This window comes from Pleurodeles waltl, chromosome 6, assembly GCF_031143425.1.
Source record: "Pleurodeles waltl isolate 20211129_DDA chromosome 6, aPleWal1.hap1.20221129, whole genome shotgun sequence".
Classification (NCBI taxonomy): domain Eukaryota; kingdom Metazoa; phylum Chordata; class Amphibia; order Caudata; family Salamandridae; genus Pleurodeles; species Pleurodeles waltl.
The window spans coordinates 705,463,550-705,486,608 of NC_090445.1; the positions used below are offsets into that span (position 1 = coordinate 705,463,550).

The 23,059-nt window shown below is 45.5% G+C and overlaps 1 protein-coding gene across 6 annotated transcripts in view; it reads right to left on the reverse strand.

Annotated features, from left to right (window-relative positions):
• LOC138300185 (deleted in malignant brain tumors 1 protein-like) overlaps positions 1-23,059 on the reverse strand; it is a 499,499-nt gene that overhangs the window by 333,866 nt on the left and 142,574 nt on the right. For all 6 annotated transcript variants that reach the window (XM_069239172.1, XM_069239171.1, XM_069239174.1 and 3 more), the window contains one exon: positions 12,656-12,688. In XM_069239172.1, coding sequence (XP_069095273.1) covers positions 12,656-12,688 — 33 coding nt within the window. The remainder of the gene's footprint in view (positions 1-12,655; positions 12,689-23,059) is intronic.

Here is a 23,059-nt window from a genome sequence, read left to right on the forward strand (position 1 = left end):
TGTGAGTGGTACAACACATGAAGGTTGGAGACATCACTGTTAAATGCATGTGCAGGGTGTATGTATGCCTGTGAGTAGTTCAACACATGAAGGATACAACGTGTGCAAATTAAATGCATAGGTTGGATGTATGTGTGCCTATTAGTTGTACAATACATAAAGAAAACAGGGTGGGGCAGTGCGTGCAAAATAAATGAAGTGCTGAATGTATGTGTGCCTATGAGGGGTACAGTACATAGAGGATACTGTACTGTGAAGTGTGTATGCTGTATACATACACTGAGTGTATGCGTGGCAGTGGGTGGTACAATACATGGAGGGACCTGGGTTCCATTTTGCAAGATCCAGGGCTGCATGGCAAAACATGGAGAGAAGGTAGAGCGATCTCCCCATTTCTGCATTCCTATATGCCCTCAGGGACTCACACTAGGGAGGGAAGGACCGGGCCTCCCCTGTACACCTCAAAGTGAGCTCTTTGATTCAATGAGTGGTCACAAGGAAGGGGTCTGGGCACATATCATGAAGTAAATGGATCTGATAAGAGGATCATAAAAAGGGCTAAACCTATGAGGCACATATCACTGAGGTTGACATCCAGGTGTGATCTGTAGTCACTCCTATGGCCTGTGTTGTGGGCCTTTCAGTTTTAGGGCTTTCCTGCTGTGACAGACTTGTTTTCAAGAGGTAAAAGGGGCAGAGGAGTGGATACTTCAAAAGAAGCAGAACCCCAACATAAAAATTCAAAGACTCAGGGGTCATTATGACCCCGGCAGTCGGCGTTAATATGGAGAAAAGTACTGCCAACAGGCTGGCAGTACTTTCCTCCATATTATGACATTGGCGGTTTGGCTAAAACCAAACCGTCTATGTACCACACTGACCGCCACGGCGGTAACGGCCCCCGGGCTGGAGACTTCAATCCCCAGTCCGGCGGCTGTCACTTGCCCATCTGTGGGATTATGACCCATGGTTTTCGTGGCATCCTTACTGCCATGAAAACCATGGCATTAGGCGCTATCAGTGACAGGGAATCCCTTCCCGGTCATTGATAGGGGTCTTCCCCACCTCCCTCCCTCTCCCCTCCCCAGGTTTCCCCCACCCCATTTCTCTCAGACCCCCTTCATATACGCTTCTCCCTTCACACACACATATACACACACCCATTCCAACATTCAACCACGCATGCATACATACATTCACACACACATCCACACACACTTACATACATATACGCAGACACACATTCACACAACTCAAAATACATGCACTCACACCCCCAAACATGCACACACATACAACATGCAACACACCTGCATACATACATGCAAAGTCATGCCACACACACACACACACACACACACACAACACCCACCACCCCCCTCCCATGTCAGAGCACCCAGTTACCTGGATCCAGGGGGACCTCCGGAAGGAGACGGGACGAGGCGCTGCTGCCAGAAGCAGTGTCCGCCAGCAGAACACCTCCAGGCCATATTACTTCTCATAATATGGCCGGCGGCGGTCTACTGGCGTGGCACTGCTGGTGGCAGCAGCACCACCTTACCGCCATCTGCCGGCATGGCCACAGCCAGATTTCATTCTGGCGGAAATCCGGCTGGGGTCGTGATACGGCGGATGGCTGGTAGCCATGGCAACGGTCTTTTGGCAGCCGTCGCCACGGCGGTAGGTGGTATATACCACCAAGGTCCTAATGAGGGCCTCGGACCCTAACCCTCATTTGGTGTCTGGAAATGGACTAAAAGAAGGGGATTTTGAGAACCCAAAAAATGTGACTTGCCAAGCAGCCAGATGAGGTATATGAGGAGAGGAAGCACTGCAGGACTTTTGCCTGCGATGAGGGCTATGGGGAAAGGACTGCTAATCTCCCTGTTCTGTGTGAGGACGTCCCTAAGTAAGGTGTGAAGAAATGGCTGCTCATCAGTCGGTTCATCGCCTGTGTGCAGAAACGAATCAGTGACCCCTGTAAGCTAGGAGATGGCCATTATGAGTTTACCCATGTGTAGTGATGTGCCGATTGAGAAGGAGCCCGTGCATAGTAGCCTAGCACCAACCTTATATGCCAGGAGGGGTCCACGTGGTGAATATCACCATGGTTGTTAGAAATTAAGTCCCTAGTTAGCAAGGGTATGCACCCTGTCCAAGTAGGGACCACAATCCTAGTCAGGGAAAGTCAGATGCATACCCTAGTTTAACCTGTGCTCACCATCTGGTAGCTTGGCACAAAGCAGTCAGGCTTAACTTAAGAGGCAATGTGTAAAGTATTTGTGCAACACTTAATTTGGAGTAATGCAGTGAAAATAACACAAAAAGACTCTACACCAGTTTAGAAAAAATAGAGAATATTTATCTGATCAAAACAAGACCAAAACAACAAAAATCCAGTTACTTAAAATTGCATAGGTTATCACAACTCAAACGTAAGCGCTAAAAATCACAGTGCTCAAAAAGATGCGGGCGCTCCCATTAAGGGAGCTATGGTAATGTTTCTTTACTGGAGTTCTGGAAGAGCCCTCACAATTATAGTTCTGATACAGTCTTCTGGAATAATTCCCTGATTGGAGCTGGGTTACAGCCTCTAGTGACTGGAAAATCAATGTGGGGCAAAAGCATGCGACAGGCAGCCCAGAGCTGCAGCGCGGGGCCTGGTAGGGTGTATGCACACAATGAATCTGAGCAGTCCACACTGCTCCCCCACTTACATTATCTTGTTAGTGTCTGGAAGGCTGTGGGAAGATGCCCTCAGTCTTGGCAGTAGTCCTGTGAAAAGGCATGGGGTGAAGTCTCTTTCGGTGGCTGGGCCAGGCACAGCTCTGACTTGGACAAGTGTGGAGCACTTCAGCACATGCAAACTTTTAGAATGCTGGGAAGAACGCAATGAACTGACTGGTAAACAAAGAAGCACTCAACATGTACTGTCCAGATGGAGCATGTCAAGCACACCGCTCCTCATCGAAATACACTGCTGCCGGACTCACGCAACACAGAATCCCACGCCAGTGGTGCACAGTTGAAATCATTGATGGCCCTGATATTTCCAGGGGACAAGCCAACAAGACCTTGGACTCACTTGAAATTAATTTCACAGTTTTCAAATACCAGGACATGTAAAACGCAAAAATACATGCCCTATTTTTAAATATAGTACACCCTATCCTTGGGTCCTGCCTAGTGCCTACCTTTGGGGTACCATATGTAATAAAAAAGCAGGTTTGGGCCAGGCAAGTAGGCTAACTTGCAGGTCAAAATGGCAGTTTAAAACTGCACACATAGGGAATGGCATGCTTGTGCCACTTGAGGACTACTAAGTAGGTGGCACAATCAGTGCTGCAGGCCCACTAGTAGTATTTAATTTACAGGCCCTGGGCACATGTAGTGCACTGTACTAGGGACGTACAAGTAAATTATATATGCCAACTGTGGATAAGTCAATGTTACCATGTTTACAGTACAGGGTATATGCACTTTGGCTCTGGTTAGCGGCGGTAAAGTGCAAGAATCCTTAAATGCCAGCAAAAACCAGTCAGAAAAACAGAAGGTCAGAGGGCAAAAAGTTAGGTGAAACCACATCAAAGATACCAGGTCTAACACTGATGATCAGGCCAGGGGCCATGGCCATGGACTGTAAGTTGTGGTGATCCTGTATGCCAGATGGGGTCACTGGGAGCTCCAAGGACTCTGACTTGTTCTGCCCCCACTAGAGAAATGAGAGTGCCAAGGGAGCACCTGTGTACCAATACCCAGACAAGGGACCCCAGACAGGATCATCACACCCACCCCCCATCGGGAGACAAAAGGAACATTTACCCTGCCACAGAAAGCCTGTGGTTGCTTTAGAAGATGGACCGTGAGTTAGACACTCTGTACTTGGTGTGTTGCGTCCACGGGGTCACATGCAGCCGACTCATATGAACTAAGCTGCAACCACTGTGAGCTCCCACAGATGGAGCGCACTCAGGAACTCCAAACACTTTACACCTGCCAGTGCAGGTAAGACTGGTTCCGAGCCTGTTTGCCCAGGGGAACTTACATCTAAAAGCAGCATGGCAGCGCTAGGACAGTATTGACTTCAAATTAGAGTCATAGTGGACTCTGGAGACTCACAATACTAGTGGGGCATACCCTGGATATTACCAGTAGTTAAGGGGGAATAACAACAATCACTAACAAGAGCAATGAGTGGGACCGGGAACTGCCAAAGAAACACTAGAACCCTGACCTCAGAGGAGGACTGTGCAATTATTTGTGGATGTCATATTTTCCTTTGTGTGGCTAGCAGTAGAAAATATAACATACTTCTCTTTTTTTCATGAAAGTATTTGGCTGAAAAATTATTTAGTCCTCCTGCTGCATGCATTTTGAGTTGTGGGTCCGTGTTCACTATGCTCTATCCACGCCTCCAGGCTGAGGGGGCCTTGGACTGCCTGGACCACACTTCCCCTTAGAGTCAAATGAAGAAGGAGTACTTGGCACAGTTATTCAGAATCCATAGTAAGTCTGGCCTTATACATCAGAAATAAAAGTCCTCAACCTCCATGGTTGGTCTGAGTAGCTCCTGCATGCCCCCCCTGGTACGCTAAGAGGGGTTCAGACAATCATCATCTTCCCAGCTTACCTGAACAAGCATAGTTGTGTCAAAAACAATTTCATCCCACTGTTTTTCTAATATTTGAAACAGGTAGATCGTATTTCCTAATTTTTTAGGTTTCAGCCTACTTGCAGTTTGTAGTTGAAACAGATGTGTAACCCATGGGTAATCCCAAAAAGCTACACATTTCTGAAAAGTAGATAAAAGCTTAAATTATTCAGGGGTCATTTGTATAGATTTGTATAGATTTCCTAAGGTTTTACCGGGGCAATCAGGGTGACGTGACTTGCATTGATCTCGGAAGGTAAAAGTTAACCTATGAAGCCTGTACATTTCTGAAATCTTGACACCGGTAGTGTGGCTTGCATGGATCTCACAACGTTTTTTTACACAGAAACTTTTGCAAAATATTAAGATGATGTGGTTCAAAAAGTAGAAGGTAACAAGTATATTTATTAATAGCAGTTCTACCCCACCACGAGCATAATGACACTTGCTCAGTCCATCCTAGAATGAGCTTTCCCCTACTGACCAATGTAGAACATGCACCACAAACATCACACATTCTGAGTCCTGACCCCAAAGAGCTATTCTTGAAGTCCTGGAACCCTAGGCTGTGTCAAAGTGCACTACTTATAACATCTCCTAAAACCTGGGACTTAGATACTCTTTTTGGCTCCAAAGACTTACAGAGGACCACGATCAACCTGCTAAACTGATCCAACAAAGGTGATTTACCTATGGGCTGAATATTTGAGTTGCTCCTGCTCAGAGCTGTTCCTCAGCAGTAAATGCAATTCAACAGAACATCGCAGAGAAGGTATCTGACCTTGTGGAGACTTGTTAGGCTACAGACTTTCTCCACTGGAAGAATCCAAGCTCCAAAACATTGACTAAGTAAGAACATAAAAATCTTCACCAGACAAGGGTGCCAAAAGTATCTGGACAGTAACGGACCTGCCTTCCCCACTCAGAGCTTTCCACCAAAAGTCAACAGCGTCACTGGGACCTCGTCCAACAGCTATCAAACACTGAGGAGCCTTCCTTGGCCACAGCCTACTGCCTTGCTCCAAAGAGGATTTTTGACTTCCATTTTAGAAACTTAGGGGTATATTTATGAGTGGTTTGCATCATGCTTGCACCAAGCAACATGGTACATGTATGGTGCAAAGCACTAAGTCACATTTTTGAATTCCCACAAAGTCACTTTGCATGGCTTTGAATGCTTTAAAAATATGGAGTACAGCAAGGCAGCGAAAAGCACTGCATTGCTTTACTCTGCACACGAGAGGCATTCAATGGTTACTGCATGGGTGTTCCCAATATAACTCCCATGGTTTTTGACGCTTTTCCAGATTTACCAAAAGTGGTAAACCTGATAATGTGCCAAAAAGATATGCCTCACCAGGAGAGGCATAACGAGGAGAAATATCTTTATTTCTGCTTATTTTCCCACTTTCCTTGTATGCTGCATTCTGCAGCACACATAGAAAGAGGACATAGGCTCTCAGGATTTTTTTGTGGAGATAGGTGCCTTTCCTGCACAATAACTATCCTGCGTGCAATGCAGGCACCCTTGCACCATGGCCTGCTTTGGTGCTAGGCTGCCAATCGGGCACCAGCACAGGCGAAAGGACAGGAATGCACCATATTTGATAAATATGGCTCATTCCTGCCTTTGCCCTGTGATGCAGGGCAACACAGTAAGGCAACTAATCTGCTTAACTACTAACCCCCGTTTTTTAAAGTGTGCTATCAGAACAGGAGTGCAGGTTCATATTTAAGGTGTGTTCAGATTGCTTGTGTGCTGCAAGATTTAGGGGATTCTCACATTTATTTTTCAAGCATAAGGCATGCTTTCATATTCAATGCATCCTTTCAAATTAATATTCTGGAGTACTATTCTGAGTGAGCTCTCACACTCAGTTTCTGATTTGAAATTAAGACAGTGCGTTCAGATTTAGCATAGAATTGTGTGGTTTCAGATTTGGAATGCGCTCTCAGTCATAGGTTGTGGGTACATTTTCAGGGTTGGCCACCTGATCCACTTCATGTCGTCCATTTCATTATATGCTCACAGATTTAGGTTTTGGTGTCAGACCTATGGTGTATGATTAAAGTCATACTGTGCTCAGATATTTAAGGTGTAAACATATCGCCAGTGTCTGATTTCAGGTTTAGGGTTGGGAGGGCATTTTTAATCATTAAAAATAATGCCTAATGAGAACAAGCATTCTCCAAGTCCATATTTCTTTGGGTGCTTTCCCATTTCAGAAAAATCTGCATAAATGAAGCCTCATTTGTAGTGTTGTTTACTGTGCTCAATGTAATTGCAAACATTTTTGCTGCTCTAAGGAAACCATACTCGTGATGTTCCCATCTTTGTAACAATTGAAGTCCTTTGCTCAAGCCTTTTCTTTGAGACCATTCATAAGCTGAACTGCCTATTGTGTTTCATCATTATACATTATATAAATCTCATGAAATCACCTTTATTTCCTATGCATACCTAATTTACTGATATGCAGTAAAGTAGGTGTTCTAGGTGTAGCCTATTTAATGTATATAATGAATTTCAATGTTTGTTGGTTTGTGTCTTGTGACATTGCCCGTCCAACCCTGCCTGACCATTAAAAGCAACTATATGTGTGGTTTTCTGTTTAAACCCCTATAAAATATGGGGGCATATTTATACTCCGTTTGCGCCGAATTTGCGTCGTTTTTTTCGACGCAAATTCGACGCAAAACTAACTCCATATTTATACTTTGGCGTTAGACGCGTCTAGCGCCAAAGTGTTGGAAAATGGGTTATTGGTAGGGCAGGTAGGTACCTACACCTAGCAACAAGCCACAAACCTCCACAAAAGTACAGTTAGGTCTCAGTAAATTAATCCCAGCTCTACCCTTGGTAGCTTGGCATCGAGCGTCAAGGCTTAACTTAGGAGACAAAGTGTAAAGCATTCAAATATCACAAAACAGTAATTAAATAAAACACAGGAAACAGTTTAAAAATCCAAAACCAATTTATAAAAATAGCTTATATTTTTATCTTTAAAATGACACAAAAACGATTAAAATCGGTTCAGGGGAACCGGAGATATGAATTTTTAAAGTATTATTATTTTCTAGCGCATAGAAACAAAAAGCGCCAATCGGGTCATCTGGTTGCACCAGGACCGGGACAAAGTCAAACTTTCAGGCCGACCGCGATGGAGCCCTGCTCGGCTACAGGTCGCGGGAGGCCTCGGTTAAAAAGTTACCTTCTGACTTAGTCTTTATTTTGAAGTTTTTCTTCACCGGGACGAACCTACCAGTTGGATCCGACCTCCTGGAGCCCTTGTCCGGATACGCGAAGTCGGTTTCCTCGGTGGTGATTTCTACCTTCGGACTTAGTCGTTTTTTCGAGATGAAAATCCTTCGACCGGGGTAAACCGGGATCTTGATCCGACGTCCGTGGAGCCCTTCTCGGATACGATGGCTGGAAGGTCCCGGTCAACTTTTTACGTTCGGACTTAGTCTCTTTTTCGGATGTTTTTCTTGACCGGGACGAACCACGAAGTCAGGCCGGGTCGCGGTTGAGGCAAGCCGGCTAGAATTTCCGCGTCGAGTCGGTCACTTTATGGAGCTTTTTTTCTAAAATTTCTCCAATCTTTTCCAAACTTCTGGGGCTTCACCCAGATGTTCTTTTAAGGTTCTTTTGGGGTCCACAGCTCACCCCAAGGGTCCAGAAGTTCTGTGATGGTCCTTGGGAAGTGCGGACTTCAACTCCCAGAGTGCACCTGGCGCAAACTCCTTTTTGGCCACTGGGCAGTGGTCAGCTGGTCACTTTTTCAGGAGTTGGTGCAGGGGACTCTGGTTAGCAATTTTTCACCTGTAGCAAACAGGGAGTCCCTCCTTGAACCAGTGGAAGCCAGGCAAAGTCCTTCTTGTGGTGAAGCCCAAGTGTGCAGCTGGTGCAGTCTTTCTGAGTGCAGGGTCCAGGTGCAGGCCAGGGGTCCAGCAGGGCAGTCCTTCTTCTCCTCGTAGTTCTTTCTTCTTGAAATTTGGTGGGGATCTGAGGCGTGGGTGCAGGTCTGCCAGTTTTATCCTTGCTCCTGGGTGAAAAGCAGGGGGGCCCTGGTCCTCCAATCAGGGACAGGGTCGTCCCCCTGTGATGACCACTTCCTGGGAAGTGTGGCAAAAATCCATCCCAGAAGGCAATAGTCTCTAAAAATCCAAAATGGATGAATCTGATTTTTGGAGGAGAGATCTGGCTGAGCCCACCCACTGGTGTGGCTAAAAATCATAAACACACCCCTCTCCTGCCCTCTCCTAATCTAATCAAGGGGGCACCTAGCTGTCTGGGGTTGCAGGATGTGGGGGTGTTGCTGGGTGCTCCAGATGTCCTTCTCTGCCTTTGAAGACCAGTTTGGCAGCCCTCCCCCTTCCTGCTTCCCCATCTGCTGAGGGGAGATTCTCTCCCCCAAGCACATTCCTTTGTGTAAAGCCAGGCCACTTCACACCTCATTAAAGTGGCCTGGCAGAAGCTGCTGCAGGCTGGCCAATCAGAGCACAGCAGCAAAAACAATGCAGAGCTGAAATTGGCAACTTTTTAGGTAAAGTCTAAACTTTTTACCTGCACTAGTTATATTAAATCCAACAACTGGAAGTTGTGGGATTTATTATAACAATCAATTTGATACCAAATTCTTGGTATGTAACATTTAAGGAGACTTTAAAATTTAAAATAAAGTCTGCCCATTCTAGCCTATGAAGGCCATTTACTTCAATGAGGGAAAAACGAATTTGGCTGTTTTTACCTCACCAGGGCTTATAAATCTATTTTTATAAAGTCCCTGCTTATAGTTACATGGCACCCAGCCCTAGGGGCACATAGGGCACACCTTAGGGGTGACTTATATGTAAAAATAAGGTAGTTTAAAACTCTGGAAGTACCTTTAATTCCAAAGTCGAATTTGCATATAACTTTAATTTAAAAGCAGCCAGCAAGGCAGGCTTGCTTTTAAAATGACACTGGGCACCTCAGCAATGCACCTAGGTGTGCACCACCTATGCTGTGGTCCCTAAACCTACATGCCCTACCATATACTAGGGACTTATAGGTAGGTTAACTTAGCCAATTATAATTAGCCTAATTTGCATATCCATTTTACACAGAGCACTGGCCCTGGGACTGGTAAGCAGTACCCAGGGCACAGCCAAGAGTCAGTAACCACCAGTACCTATCCAGAAAGAGTGGGGGTGATCAGGCAAAAAAAAAAAGGACTTTCCTACACAAAGTTCATGGAGTTAGCGTCATTTTTTTGCGTGAACACCTTCCTTGCGTTAATGATATGCAAGGTAGGCGTTCCCGTCTTAAAAAATGACTCCGATGCATATGCGTCGTATTTATACTCCCGGGCAAAAATGACGCCCGGGAGTGGGCGGGTCTAAAAAACCCGCATTAGCGCCGGATTTTAGCGCCTGGGTCAGGGCAGGCGTTAAGGGACCTGTGGGCTCAGAATGAGCCCAGAGGTGCCCTCCCCTGCCCCCAGGGACACCCCCTGCCACCCTTGCCCACCCCAGGAGGACACCCAAGGATGGAGGGACCCACCCCAGGGAACTTAAGGTAAGTACAGGTAAGTATTTTTTTATATTTTTTTTGTGGCATAGGGGGGCCTGATTTGTGCCCCCCTACATGCCACTATGCCCAATGACCATGCCCAGGGGACATAAGTCCCCTGGGCATGGCCATTGGGCAAGGGGGCATGACTCCTGTCTTTGCTAAGACAGGAGTCATTTCAATGGGGGATGGGCGTCGTAAAAAAATGGCGCAAATCGGGTTGTGGCGATTTTTTTGCCTCAGCCTGACTTGCACCATTTGTGGACGCCCATACGCCATTTTCCCCCTATGCCGGCGCTGCCTGGTGTACGTCGTTTTTTTCAACGCACACCAGACAGCGCCGGCGGCTAACGCCGACTAACGTCATTCAATAAATACGGCGCCCGCATGGTGCTTCAGAATGGCGTTAGCCGGCGCTAATTTTTTTGGCGCAAAACTGCGTTAGCGCAGTTTTGCGTCAAAAAGTATAAATATGGCCCATGATGTTTCAGCAAAGTGCCAGACCATTTTTTGCTTTCCTACAGGTGCAGACTCTGTCAGTCAGTATATTGATTTATACTTAGGCTTTCTCTGCATCTTAAACTGAGCAGACTCTGCATTAGTATGTTATTTACTTTATTCCTACTCTTTATGGTGCACTGTTTTGAGGCAGGCTCTTTGTCGGTCCTCTTGTTGTGTAGCCATTTTAGTTATAGCTCCATGCACGTTAGTTTAATACACTAGGCCGCAGTGCACCTTGACCTAGATATATTTTATTCAGCTTCGCATTGTTATTTTTACAATAACCAGTTTTACGGTCTTGTTTTAATTTCTTCTATCTAACTCTTTTGCTTAGTTCAGCATTGTGTTCTCAAACAACGCATTCTTGATCACTTTGAGCTTCAGTCAAGGCTACAGTCTGGTACATTGCCGGTAAACGTGGTAGAAGTTTAGTCTCCAACATTCGTAGAAAATACACATCCTTACGTAGGGACATTTTCTTAGAACATCTGCTGTGTTAATTATAAAAACACTTTCTAGGTCCATTACACGTCAAGAGGGAGATTCCAGCCATGGAACCACAACTGCATGCTGAATGCTTCGCTGCAGGTGCTGACGCAGATTACAGGCCTTTGATCAGGTATTAGGGTTGATGTCCTCCCAAGGGATTCTGAAAGGCAGGATTAGAGCTTAACATGTCGTGCTCAAAATATGATTTAGACAGGAAATAGTCCATCGATTCTAGTGTCAATATGATAGCATTATTCTTATGCTTCACTCTCATCGTCACCATTTTAAAATTGTTGTGTTGTATCATTCTGGTTATTGCAGCTCACGCTTTGCTATCCAAAATGCAGTCATTTTATTAAACCAATCTTTAAAACGTATACTGCTTTTTATTGTCATTTATATATGAGACCGAATTGTGAGTAGTGAGAGAACCGGATGTGACCTGAGTGACCACGACTTCCCTGAGAAGTACGATATGTCATGCGCTCGGCTGCCCAATCAGCTCTACCTTTCGGGAGAGATGAGGCACCGCTGGTTAGCAGGAGAAAAGCCCGGATTTGGAGCAACAAGTGTCACCCACCGTGGGTCAGACTCCACACTGTGGACGATATTGCTGCTCAAAAATCCAGTAGTCTCATTAAAATAATGAGAGCCTACGCGACACTCTTGCTTGACTAGACTTTGGTTAGAACTGACACTTGCTTTAGAGATTGGCCTTATGTTGATTCTCTTACATTATTTGATTTTGACTTATCATGATTGCTGATTCTCAATGATGTAACTAACTTCTTGCATTTTGCAATGAACTTACTTTTGAATAAACCTTTATGGTTTGACTTTAATTATTGTCTTGTGGAAGTTCCATTTAATGTCTTATGAAGTTTCAGATACCCATGATTCTACATCTCAACCATCTTAATCGTTTTAATTAGAGTGTCAAAACTGTGTAGATAAATGGTCTCCCACAGATCCTAGGTTGTCTGTGAGTCTCAGGATGTGATGTCAAGCTCAGGTCAGGCTCACAGTTTCAAGGTGTGTTCTCCAATTCAATATGTTCTCTCATATACAGAGTTTGGCATAAAGATGGGATTTCAGATTCAAAGTGTGCCTAAGTTTCAGGACATGCTAACGGATTCAGCAAGTGGTTGAAGATTCAGGGTCGCTTTTTATTTCAGGATTTTCTCTTAGAATAATATGCTCTAAGAATCATAGTGATTCCTCATGTGTATATTATAGTTTAAGAATGATTTTTTGCTCTCTCCTCAGTGTGTAGGTTTAGCTCCAGGATGTTCCGCAAAGATGAGTGTGTGGTTCTGGAAGAGAGGTGTGATTTCAGATTATCTTTGCATCTGCAGCACGGGTGTGCACTCATATTCATAGTCTGCCAACAGATGGAGCAAATGGCATATCTCTCATTTAATATAGTAATTTGCATTTAAGCTTTGAAATGTTGATCTTACCTTCTGTAATTTGAGTTGTTGAGATATCAGAATCTGTGTAAATGGAAAGACAAAGTACTGTTTACAACTTTTACTCACTTTAACAAGGAATACTGAACATACATAAGATGTTTCGCATTCAGTGGTCATCCCACTGTGTGGTCTAAGACATGTATTGACATCCTGCATCAGCAGTTCTGGACTAATGGATGAGATAAGACCTCTATTATGACTTGACCATGAATATATGTACAGGCTTGATTTAGCAATTTTTGTGAATTTACATTAGCAAGCTCTACATTGCCTTGAACTAGGTCAGAAATGTTATTCTCTACTCTAATAGGATGAATGCTAATTTAAATGAGCCACTGAAAACATCAAGGTAGAAATAGTAATGTTCTTAGTTAGGCAATGTTCAACTCACTCCAAACCCAGTTATTATTGCATGTCAAAAAAGATGTGTAAGATAGCTGAAATCCTCCTAGAGGCTCTTGAGAGATGTACCTTCCTCAATTAACTACTATAAATTATAAAGCAAACTCCTATTGCTGCTGAAAACATCTTAGCTCACACATGTCGTAGTTTCTCTCTAAGAGATGTTTTTAATAACTCTCCAACCCAGGAGTCATGATTCACTTTTCAGACTAGGCTCATGTTCTGCCCAAGAGATTTACTTTGATGTTTTAAAGGCTCCACAAACTCAGCAATGAATGTTAATAAATGCTGATTTATAGCAATATGTATACAATGTGGACAGACTGTTATCACCAGAAGGACACACCAAGAGGTCTACTAATGCACTATAGAAATTCCTATTGAGATTCTGTGGATAGGACGATTATGGAACAGGTGGGCCACAATTGACACCCACATTGAGTTTCTAATGGGAAATAGCAAACTTTAGTTTGGGCCAACCAAAGTTCAACATTCTAGAGAACCTCAGTAAGAACGTAACATTGAGTAAAATAAGGTATTCATGCATTCTGTACATCTTGGGCATATTATGAAAGGGCCTGACTATGACCACTGTTTCTTGAACATCACAAACACTTAGCCCTACCTGTCATGTAATTTGGAAAAGATGTAGGCACAGATTTATGAGAAAGTGGCACAGTGTGGCACAGATGCGCTGCACTGAATCACTTGGAAAAGGCAGGAATGTGTTGTATTTAAGAAGTATGTGCATTCCTGTCCTTTCCTACTGTGCTAGTGCACAATGGGCTGAATAGCGGCAACACAGGCACCCTTGCACCATGGTGCAAAGATGTCTGCATTGCATGCAGGATTGTTTTGTGCAGGAAGGTGCACCTTCCTGCACAAAGCAATCCTGGGAGGTTTTTCATCCTTATATGTGTGCTGCAGAATGCAGCTTACATAGAAAGAGGACAAAATGAGAAGAAATAAAGATTTTTCTCACCGTTGCACCTCCCCTGGAGAGGCATAAAATGTTGATGCATCTTGTAAATCTGGTGATGCGTCAAAAATCCACGAGATCTGGAACACCCACTTCAATGCCCAATAAATGCCTCCTTAACACAGAGTAAGGCAACGTAGCAATTTGTGCTTCCTTGCCTTACTTCATACCTATGAGGCCATTGAAAGCCACGCAAAGTGGCTTTGCCTGGAACCATAGATATGGTTGAAAGGTTTGCATCTCTGCTGTGTAACTAAAAGTGACGTCATGGTGGAGCAAACCTCTCATAAATATGCCCCTTCATAGCTACTAAAAATGTTTATGTGTTTACCCATAAAATAATTATACCTGGCAAATTTGATAAGATTTGCTGTGCACATTCAAGGACAATAAATGACAGTGTAAAGAGATCCATAACTGCACAAGTGCACTACTTTCAACATTTCTAGTTATGAATTTATTTTATGTTATATTTCTGCATGGATTGTTTACATCTTAAATATTGATTTAATTATGGTAGTCTGCATTGTATTGAATTTTATTGTAGCAGCTGTATAGCGCTTAATACCCTATGTGGGGTACTGAATTGCTTAACCAACACATATACAACATTTCACCATTTGGGTGTGTAGTTGGAAGTGTATTACCTTTGCTTTGAGCCTGTAGAAAGTGTTTTCATGTTATGTGTAATGACCACCAAGGTGTGGTATCATGTTATGGGATGCAGTGCTCGATGGATAGATAGATGAGGAAATGTGGGAGATAGATGCACATTTTTTATTCTTTATGGTATGCTAGCAGCTCTGACTAGATCTGCATGTCCATCCTTGTGTTGGTAATATTTCTATTAAGATTTCAATCCAATTTCCTATTCCAAGTGTGGCAGAAGGTTGACCACTCTGAAATTTCATGGATAGATCCTGGGGAGCTAACAGGTGTACAATAAAAAAAGGGGAAAGCTAAGATCTACCTGGAGAGACTACATTCCAGTCCTCTTTTATATGATGGCCATCATGAGATGGAAAATTAAAACATGTACTGCATTGTAATCATCCATTTTATTATTGACATTAGAGGAAACAGATATAGAGCAAAAGCTCCAGCTGTAGGAGACCTTGAAAATGCAAATAAAACCAGAGCTGGTGATGATTTTGGGGTCCCCCTCATCTTAGGATGGGGACCCACAAGATGACCTGGACAGAAAGGGCATGTTGTGCTGAACATTATGGTGGTGGTCCACCACATACTGAGTTTTGGATGAAAATGTAAATCAATTGAAGGGCCCCGTAATGCATTATGGGCGAGTTTCCCCGAGTGAATACCATAGTAGTGGCTCTCCCACTGTGCTGGGGAGAGCCACAGTGCTGTTTTCCTTGGTTTTCGTTCTTTTAATGCAGCCTCACACCACGTTGCTTTTATGAGGGGGTGCCCAGTCTCACCTGGGCATCCCAGAGGTGGCCACTGTTGGAATGCAGCTGGTTGAGCCCACTCACAGCTTCCCTCACCTGCTCCCCACGCTGGCAACACATCCGCCTATTGCCGCAGGAGACAACAGTCCTTCTGCATGTCTGCCCGCTACAGCAGTCAGATGGTTGATGTTGGGTCTGCTTTATGGGGCCCAAAGATGGAGACTTGAGACCCTCCTGCCTCCTCCTGCGGAAGCGTGATGGCGCGTCCCCACTATTATGCATACACAAGGGTTGGGGATGGGGGTCCTTTACCACGCCATGAGAAGCCACCCAGAGGAATGGGGTCCATGGGCAAGTTATGAACAAGGGGAGCAGACCCCACACACACCCTCTCCCCAACAAAAGAGAGATAGCTTTCCTGCTCCATCCCACGGGCCCTGGCCTACCTCAGGGGAATTTTAACAGACCTATGGCAGAGCACCACGCCTTTTCGAGGAAAATTAGGTCAAAGATTGCCAAACTATAAAATGCCATAACTTGTGCCCTGTTGGGCTGGTTTGAACGATCCAGGGCTTATTTCACTCCTGGTGGCGAGTTCCACCACAGTTATTTGCAATAATGCTCCTCGCCTCCGAAGTCCTCCAAAAGGTGGTCTTCCTGGCTCCCTACGCCAGGTCTCTTTTGTGGCTTTGTTGCTGACACCTGTAATGAGGCTCACCCACAGTAAAAAGTCCACAAACTGACTGACGAAAAAGCAACAAAAAAAATCAGAGTGTACTGCTGGGACAGAACCCACTGCAACAACAGTTCCTCAGGCCCCATCTCTTTTAGGCCTGGATGAAATTTGAATTACAGCAGTGTAATTTAGGTAATAATTTTAGGACTGTCATGTTATGCTTTTGAGACAAAATTCCCAAAATGACGCCATTTCACCACTTTGCATACTTACTCACCATTTGCAGTAAATATTGATCGCTATTGGACTATTCACAGCAAGAATTTACCATGAATGCACAGGAATAACAGATGTGCGTGGACTGTGTTCATGGACCTTACATATTTTTGCTCTGCTTTTTTTAGTGCAAAGTGCATCTTTTTGTCAAATATTGACATGAAGATGGATTTTGTGCTAAAATATAGCACTAAGGGCCACATGTACAAAGCTATGTTTATTTTCATTTCACTATTCTTGCTCTCTGTTATTCTCTGTGCACTGTTTGCTGTTTTGCTCACTATTGCTCACTGTTTTGTCCCTTAGTGAAACTGTGCTGTGTTGTTTCCGTTCTGCTGTCTGTTGGTGTCTTGTGACTCCTGCCTTTGCTCGCTCCTGCCCTCCAACCTACCTGCTAGCTCCTCATCCCTCCCAGGACTACTTATGGAGCCCACTGCAGGGCTCCAGTAGTATCACTTGACCCCTGGTCAAGACCTCACTCCCCAGCTGCTATCTGCTAGTGCAGACGCACTGTTGTCTCAGACGAGGCTAGAGTCTTCTGATGTTCGATCCTGCTGCCCACCTTCTCCTCAGTTGGCTGTTCCTTGGTATCATCTGCCCATGTTTGTTATCTGTTTATTTGCATTTCATTTAATTTTTTCCTTGGTATCATCTGCCCCTGTATGTTTCCTGTATATTTTCATTTAACTGTTTTTGCTCACTGGGCACTGTTTGTTGTTCTTGCGCACTACTGCTCACTGTTTGTCCCTTAGTGTAACTGTATTTTGTTGCATCCATTCCGCTGTCTGTTGGTGCCTCGTCACTCCTGCCGTTGCCCACTCCTGCCCTCCTGCCTCCCAGCTAGCCTCCCCCAGGACTACTTATAAAGGTCATTGCTCGGACCCGTACTGGGGCGTGCGGCGGGTGCACTACTGGTGAACCGAAGGTGTGCCAAAGAAAATCCCCTCTGTGCCTGTCGGTGCTTGGATCGCACCCACTACCAGGAACCCTGGCTCACTCACCGCCCACTGATACTCCAGACCAGAACTCATTGTACTCAACACCCGACCACCCAACAAGAGCTGCTTCCTTGCCTCTCCATGTACCACTGTTGGTCCTTTCACCTGCCGCCATTGCCGGATCTCCTGCTTGTCTGAGCTACCTGCACATCCCATTAAACACACACTGCTGGTCATTTCGCCCTCCCACCATTATCAATGCATACTTCTGAACACATGTTCGCAAGGCAGACAGGCCACTGAGCTTTGGGACACCATCATCTCCCCTACACCCAACCTCGTCTTCCTCACAGAAACCTGGCTGAAGACCACCTCATCCCCTGACATCGCCACAGCCATACGCGAAGGTTACAAGATTGTCCACCACGACCACACCAACAAGCTTAGAATCGTCATAATCCATAAAGACACCCTCCATTACTCAACAACAGAAAAGACACCTATGCCAGTCATGGAGCAAAATCAACTTTCAGGTCAGCATCCACGGCAATACCACCATCAAAGGCACTCTTGCTTACAGATGGACCAAATGACCACGCCCTGGCTTTTGCAACACCAATCCCGAAATCATCGCCCTAGTAGCCATCGACTTCGAACACTACATCTTCCTCGGGGACCTTAACTTCCACCTAGAGGACATCACCGACCCCTACACCGCCAACATTCTGGACAATATGAGCATCATCGGCCTCTAACAGAGGGTCACAGATCCACTCACATCATCAGACACACCCTCGACCCCATATTCACATCCAGTAACTGAATCAAATACAGTCACACCACTGAGCTCACCTGGACAGACCATGCCATAGTCCGTTTCAATAACCTCTTCACTCCGAACAGACCTCCTAGACTGCCTCCCACCTCACATGAAAGCTGGAACAAGTTATCCGAATCTCAGTGGTCAGATGCCCTCAACTCCCACTTGCTGGACACATTGCACCAGTCATCTTATGCTACCCCAGACATCGACAGAGACATCAAAAGCTTCTACCCCTAGATTTCACACTACAAAGACATCTTCACCCCCACCAAAAAGACAAGACCCCACAAAATTGCCAAACAAGCAAGCCATTGCAAACAGGACCTCCACACCGCAAAATGCACCTGCAAACAACAAGAAAGAAAATGGCATAGATTCAAACTTCCCAACAACTGTTCCACATTTAAGGACACGCTCAACCACTGCCACAAATTCCTAAAAACATCACAAAACAGGCCTTGACCACCCACATTCAAGGTAGCATCAACCGCAACAAAGAACTATTAACTATTGTCAAAGAGTTCACCAAACCCTCAGCACTAAAGAATATCATATACTGACTCAGGAACTGTGCTACTCCCTTGCCGTCTACTTCTACAACAAAATTGCTATGATACACAGGAGCTATGCCCCACAGCCCACTGCAGAAGACACCATGGACCATGGACCATCTCGAGCAGTCGGACACACCTTCCAAACAATTTATCCACAGGTGGAATTAGCACAACTCCCGAAATTCCTCTGAAATAATGCAAACCATCCACTCAGGATCAACACGGGCCTTTGCTCACAGGACATGCTCAACTCGGAATCATCAGGAAAATACTCAGAGACATCCCCAACACATTGATCAAATTAGCCTTTTACCCTCACAACTGGAAGCATACGACAATCAAACCCTTCCTCAAAAAAAACACCACCTACGCCAAAGACCTCAAAAACTATTACCCAATTTCACAGCAAAAGTTTTGGAGAAAAACAGCAACCAGCAACTCACATCGTAGCTAGAAGAAAACAACTTGATGGATTAATCACAGTCCAGTTTCCGGCCCAATCACAGCATGGAAACAGCTCTGATTGTCCACATCTTCCGTAACCTATAAGCGGCCTTCGACACAGTCTCCCACCAGACCCTGCTCAAAAGACTTAATTTGAACGGCATACAAGGGGACACCCTGAAATGGATTGCTTCCTTCCTCTCGGGTTGAATTCAGATTATCCACCTCCCTCCTCCCTCCTCTCACCTCACAACCCAAACCCATCATCTGCAGAGTTTTCCTAGGATCTTCCCTCAACCCTACCCTTCTCAATGCCTACAATATCCCCATGGCCAGCGTTGTATGAAACCACAGACTGAACAGCATCTCCTATGCAGGTGACATGCAGCTTATCCTATCGCTACCAGAAGACCACATCAAGTCTAAAACCAACTTCCAAATCTGCATGAGCAGCATAGCCATCTGGATGAGGTAAAGTTGCTTCAAACTTAACACCAACAAACCAGAAGTCCTAATATTCGGAAACTTCACATCACCTTGGGACTACTCCTCGTGGCCTACTTACCTAAGGCCCCCAACCAAAGCAGAACATGCACACAACCTAGGGATCATCACTGAAAACAAACTCCTCATGAAATACCACCTCAATGCAGTCTCCTCTGCCTGCATCTGCACCCTCTGCCTCCTGCACAAGATCTTCTAATAGCTCCCCACTAACACTAGGTGCACCATCACCCAATCCCTCATCACCAGCTGTCTGGGCTATAGTAATGCTCTCTATGCCGGACTCACGACCCACCTCATGAAGAAACTCCAGATAATTCAGAATGCAGCAGTAAGACTCATACTCGACCTCCCAAGATGCACCACCTCAGAATGCTCCACTGGCTCCCCTTTCACAAACGATGCCAATTTAAGCTGCCGATGTTCACCTACAAAGCCCTACACAATCTGGACAAGCCAGCCTCAACCATCGCCTGAACTTTCAGCACCCCACTAGACACCTCCGATCAGCGGCCCTCTACCTCGCCTGTACTCCACTCATCCAGAGAAGCAACCACAGATATTGCGCCTTCTCACACCTGGCGGCAAAAGCATAGAATGATATTCCCCTGAACCTGAGTTCCTCTCCCTCCATCCTGGATTTCAGAGCACAGCTCAAGACCTAGTTATTTGACTTAGTCCTCAAACTGACCCCAAGCAGCTATTATGGCACATTGATACCCTAAATGGTGATAAGCACACCCAAAAAATCTCCTGATTAACTGATTGATTGAAGTGTGGGATTGGCTGGATGGCTGGGGAACTGTTGGCAGGTCTAAATCACGACCTTGAGGGGGACAAAAGCAGCATGACACTGACCAATCCTAGACACAAGATGACACTGAAGCTTTGCAATGACGACCTACCACCTCACTAGGACAGACATCCTGATTTGGAGCGACATAAGTGCCTGTTGCAAGAGTCGCAAGAGAGACAGTTCCTTGTTAAGACGTAGTACTTTAACATTATGAGACTAAGATGATCTCCATGTGCTAGTACCTCATGCATCCAACTTTAAACTGTGAACATTATGGGGATGAAGCAGTGACTGAGAAACGAGATGCAACTTTGGTTAAAGGTCCCCTTTCTTGTGGGAGGTGGGTGGATGATCACCTGGCATTGGTTATAGTCACCCACTGCTAATATAATGTTACAAGGCGACAGGCACTCTGCAGAGTTGGAGGGTGGGCAGGCAATGTGAGGTATGCCATGGAGGGGGGGCAAATTAGGGTTTTAGTTGCTGTTTAAGTTCAGGTTTTGATATGGTAGCATTCTTATAATTCACTGCTGATGATGCATGATCCACGCTCCAGGGAGTGAGATCTCACCCTATTTCTTCCCCCACCCAGAACTAGTCAATTAGATACACTACTTCAAATTAAAAGTGCATACATGGCCAACTCGGTGATTAAATCAACTGTAAAAATGCTATTCCGGAATGTGAATCGACTAGGGAAGAGGTTCTACAATATATTAAGAAACATTTCCCAGAAATAGTCCTACTCCAGGATAACACATATCTGGTCTTGAACAGATGGGGATACAAAATGATTGTCGATGTGGGGCACACCACTGGTTCAATGGGTGTGGGTATCCTGATGCACAAACATTACCACTACGTGTCCAACACACATGGTTAGACCAAGGGCTGCTATGTGGTGATAGCTGGAATGTGGGAGGGTAAACCAATTAACATAGTATCTGTATACGTTCCTCTACTGTTACAAAACGCTACACTCCCAGATCTAAGTGCACTACTTTTCCACCTTCTGGATGGCATATTGCTGATGGATGGTGAATTTAATAATGCACTTGATGATTGGACTGATAGTTTACCTGTGAGGTTGACAGGGAACTCCGCCCACTAGCTGACTTTTTTTGGCTCTTGGGCTTATGGATGTATGGCGCTCCCATAATCTGATGGCAGAACAATATAAGTTTCATTGTGGGGCACATGGTAGCCTTTCTCGTATTGATTATGTTCCTATGCTCACACACTTTAGTCCCCACTTCAGTAAGGTCCGCCATTTAGCTAGAGGAAGCTCAGACCACTCCCCACGGTGGGGGGTGTATGGGCTCCAGATAGGGGGAATCGTTGTGGTATAACACTCAATCCTTGGTTCCTCCAGATACCCTGAAAAAGAGAGGGTCTCTATGAGACCACTGAAAATTATTTTATTTTGAAAATGAGGGTTTGGTAGACTCTGCGTTGACCCTCTGGGAAGCATATAAAACTGTAATAATGCAACAGGGCCTCTCATTGATTGCACGGCACAAGAAAGATAAGAGGGTGTAAATGGAGACACTAGAATATAAAATTGAAGCGTTAGAAACCAAACTTACAGCCCAAGTGGAACAAGAACTTCAACACACACTAAGCCTAAAACAAAGAGAATATAGGGACATAGGCCCTCATTACAAGCCTGACGGTCGATGGAATAGTGGCAATATTACCGGCAACAGGCTGGCGGTACCTACCTCCACTATTATGACATTGGCGGTTTGGCCAAAGCCAAACCGCCAATGTACCACACCAACCGCCATGGCGGTAATGACAACTGGGCTGGAGACTCAGTCTCCAGCCCGGCGGCCGTCACTGGGCTGCCCATGGCATTATGACCCCGCCCACCACCATGGTTTCAGTGGTTTCGGTGCCGCCATTGAAACCGTGGCAGAAAGCACTATCAGTGCCAGGGAATTCATTCCCTGGCACTGATAGGGGTCTTCCCCGCCCTCCTCCCCATCCCCAGAAGGCTCCCCCACCATCCCCCTCCCAGACCCCTCGCACATTTACACATAAACACAAACACACATACACACCCATACACACACGCATACACACATTCACCCACGCATTCATACATTCATACCCACTCACAGCAACACTCACGAACATACATCCAGGCACACACACAATCTCACGACACAACATGCACATACACTCACACCCACTTATGCAGACATGCATTACACACGCATGCACGCATTCACACACAGTCACACACCCCCCCACTCATGCAAACAACACCCCCATCCCCCTCTCCTGTCGGAGAACACGACTTACCTGCTTGCAGGGAGTCCTCCGGCAGGAGAAGGGACGTGGCGCTGCTGCCAGCAGCAGCGTCTGCCACCAAAACACCGCCAGGTCGTATCACGGACCATGATATGGTAGGTGGTGTTTTGCTGGAGTGCCACCTTACCGCCATCCGCCACCATGACCGTTGACGGAATTCCGCCAGCCTTCTGGCGGTATTCCGTCTACGGTCCTAATGCCATGGATGGTCGGTAGCCATGGCGACGGTATGTTGGCGGCCGTCGCTGTGGCGGTAGGAAGCATTTGCCGCCAAT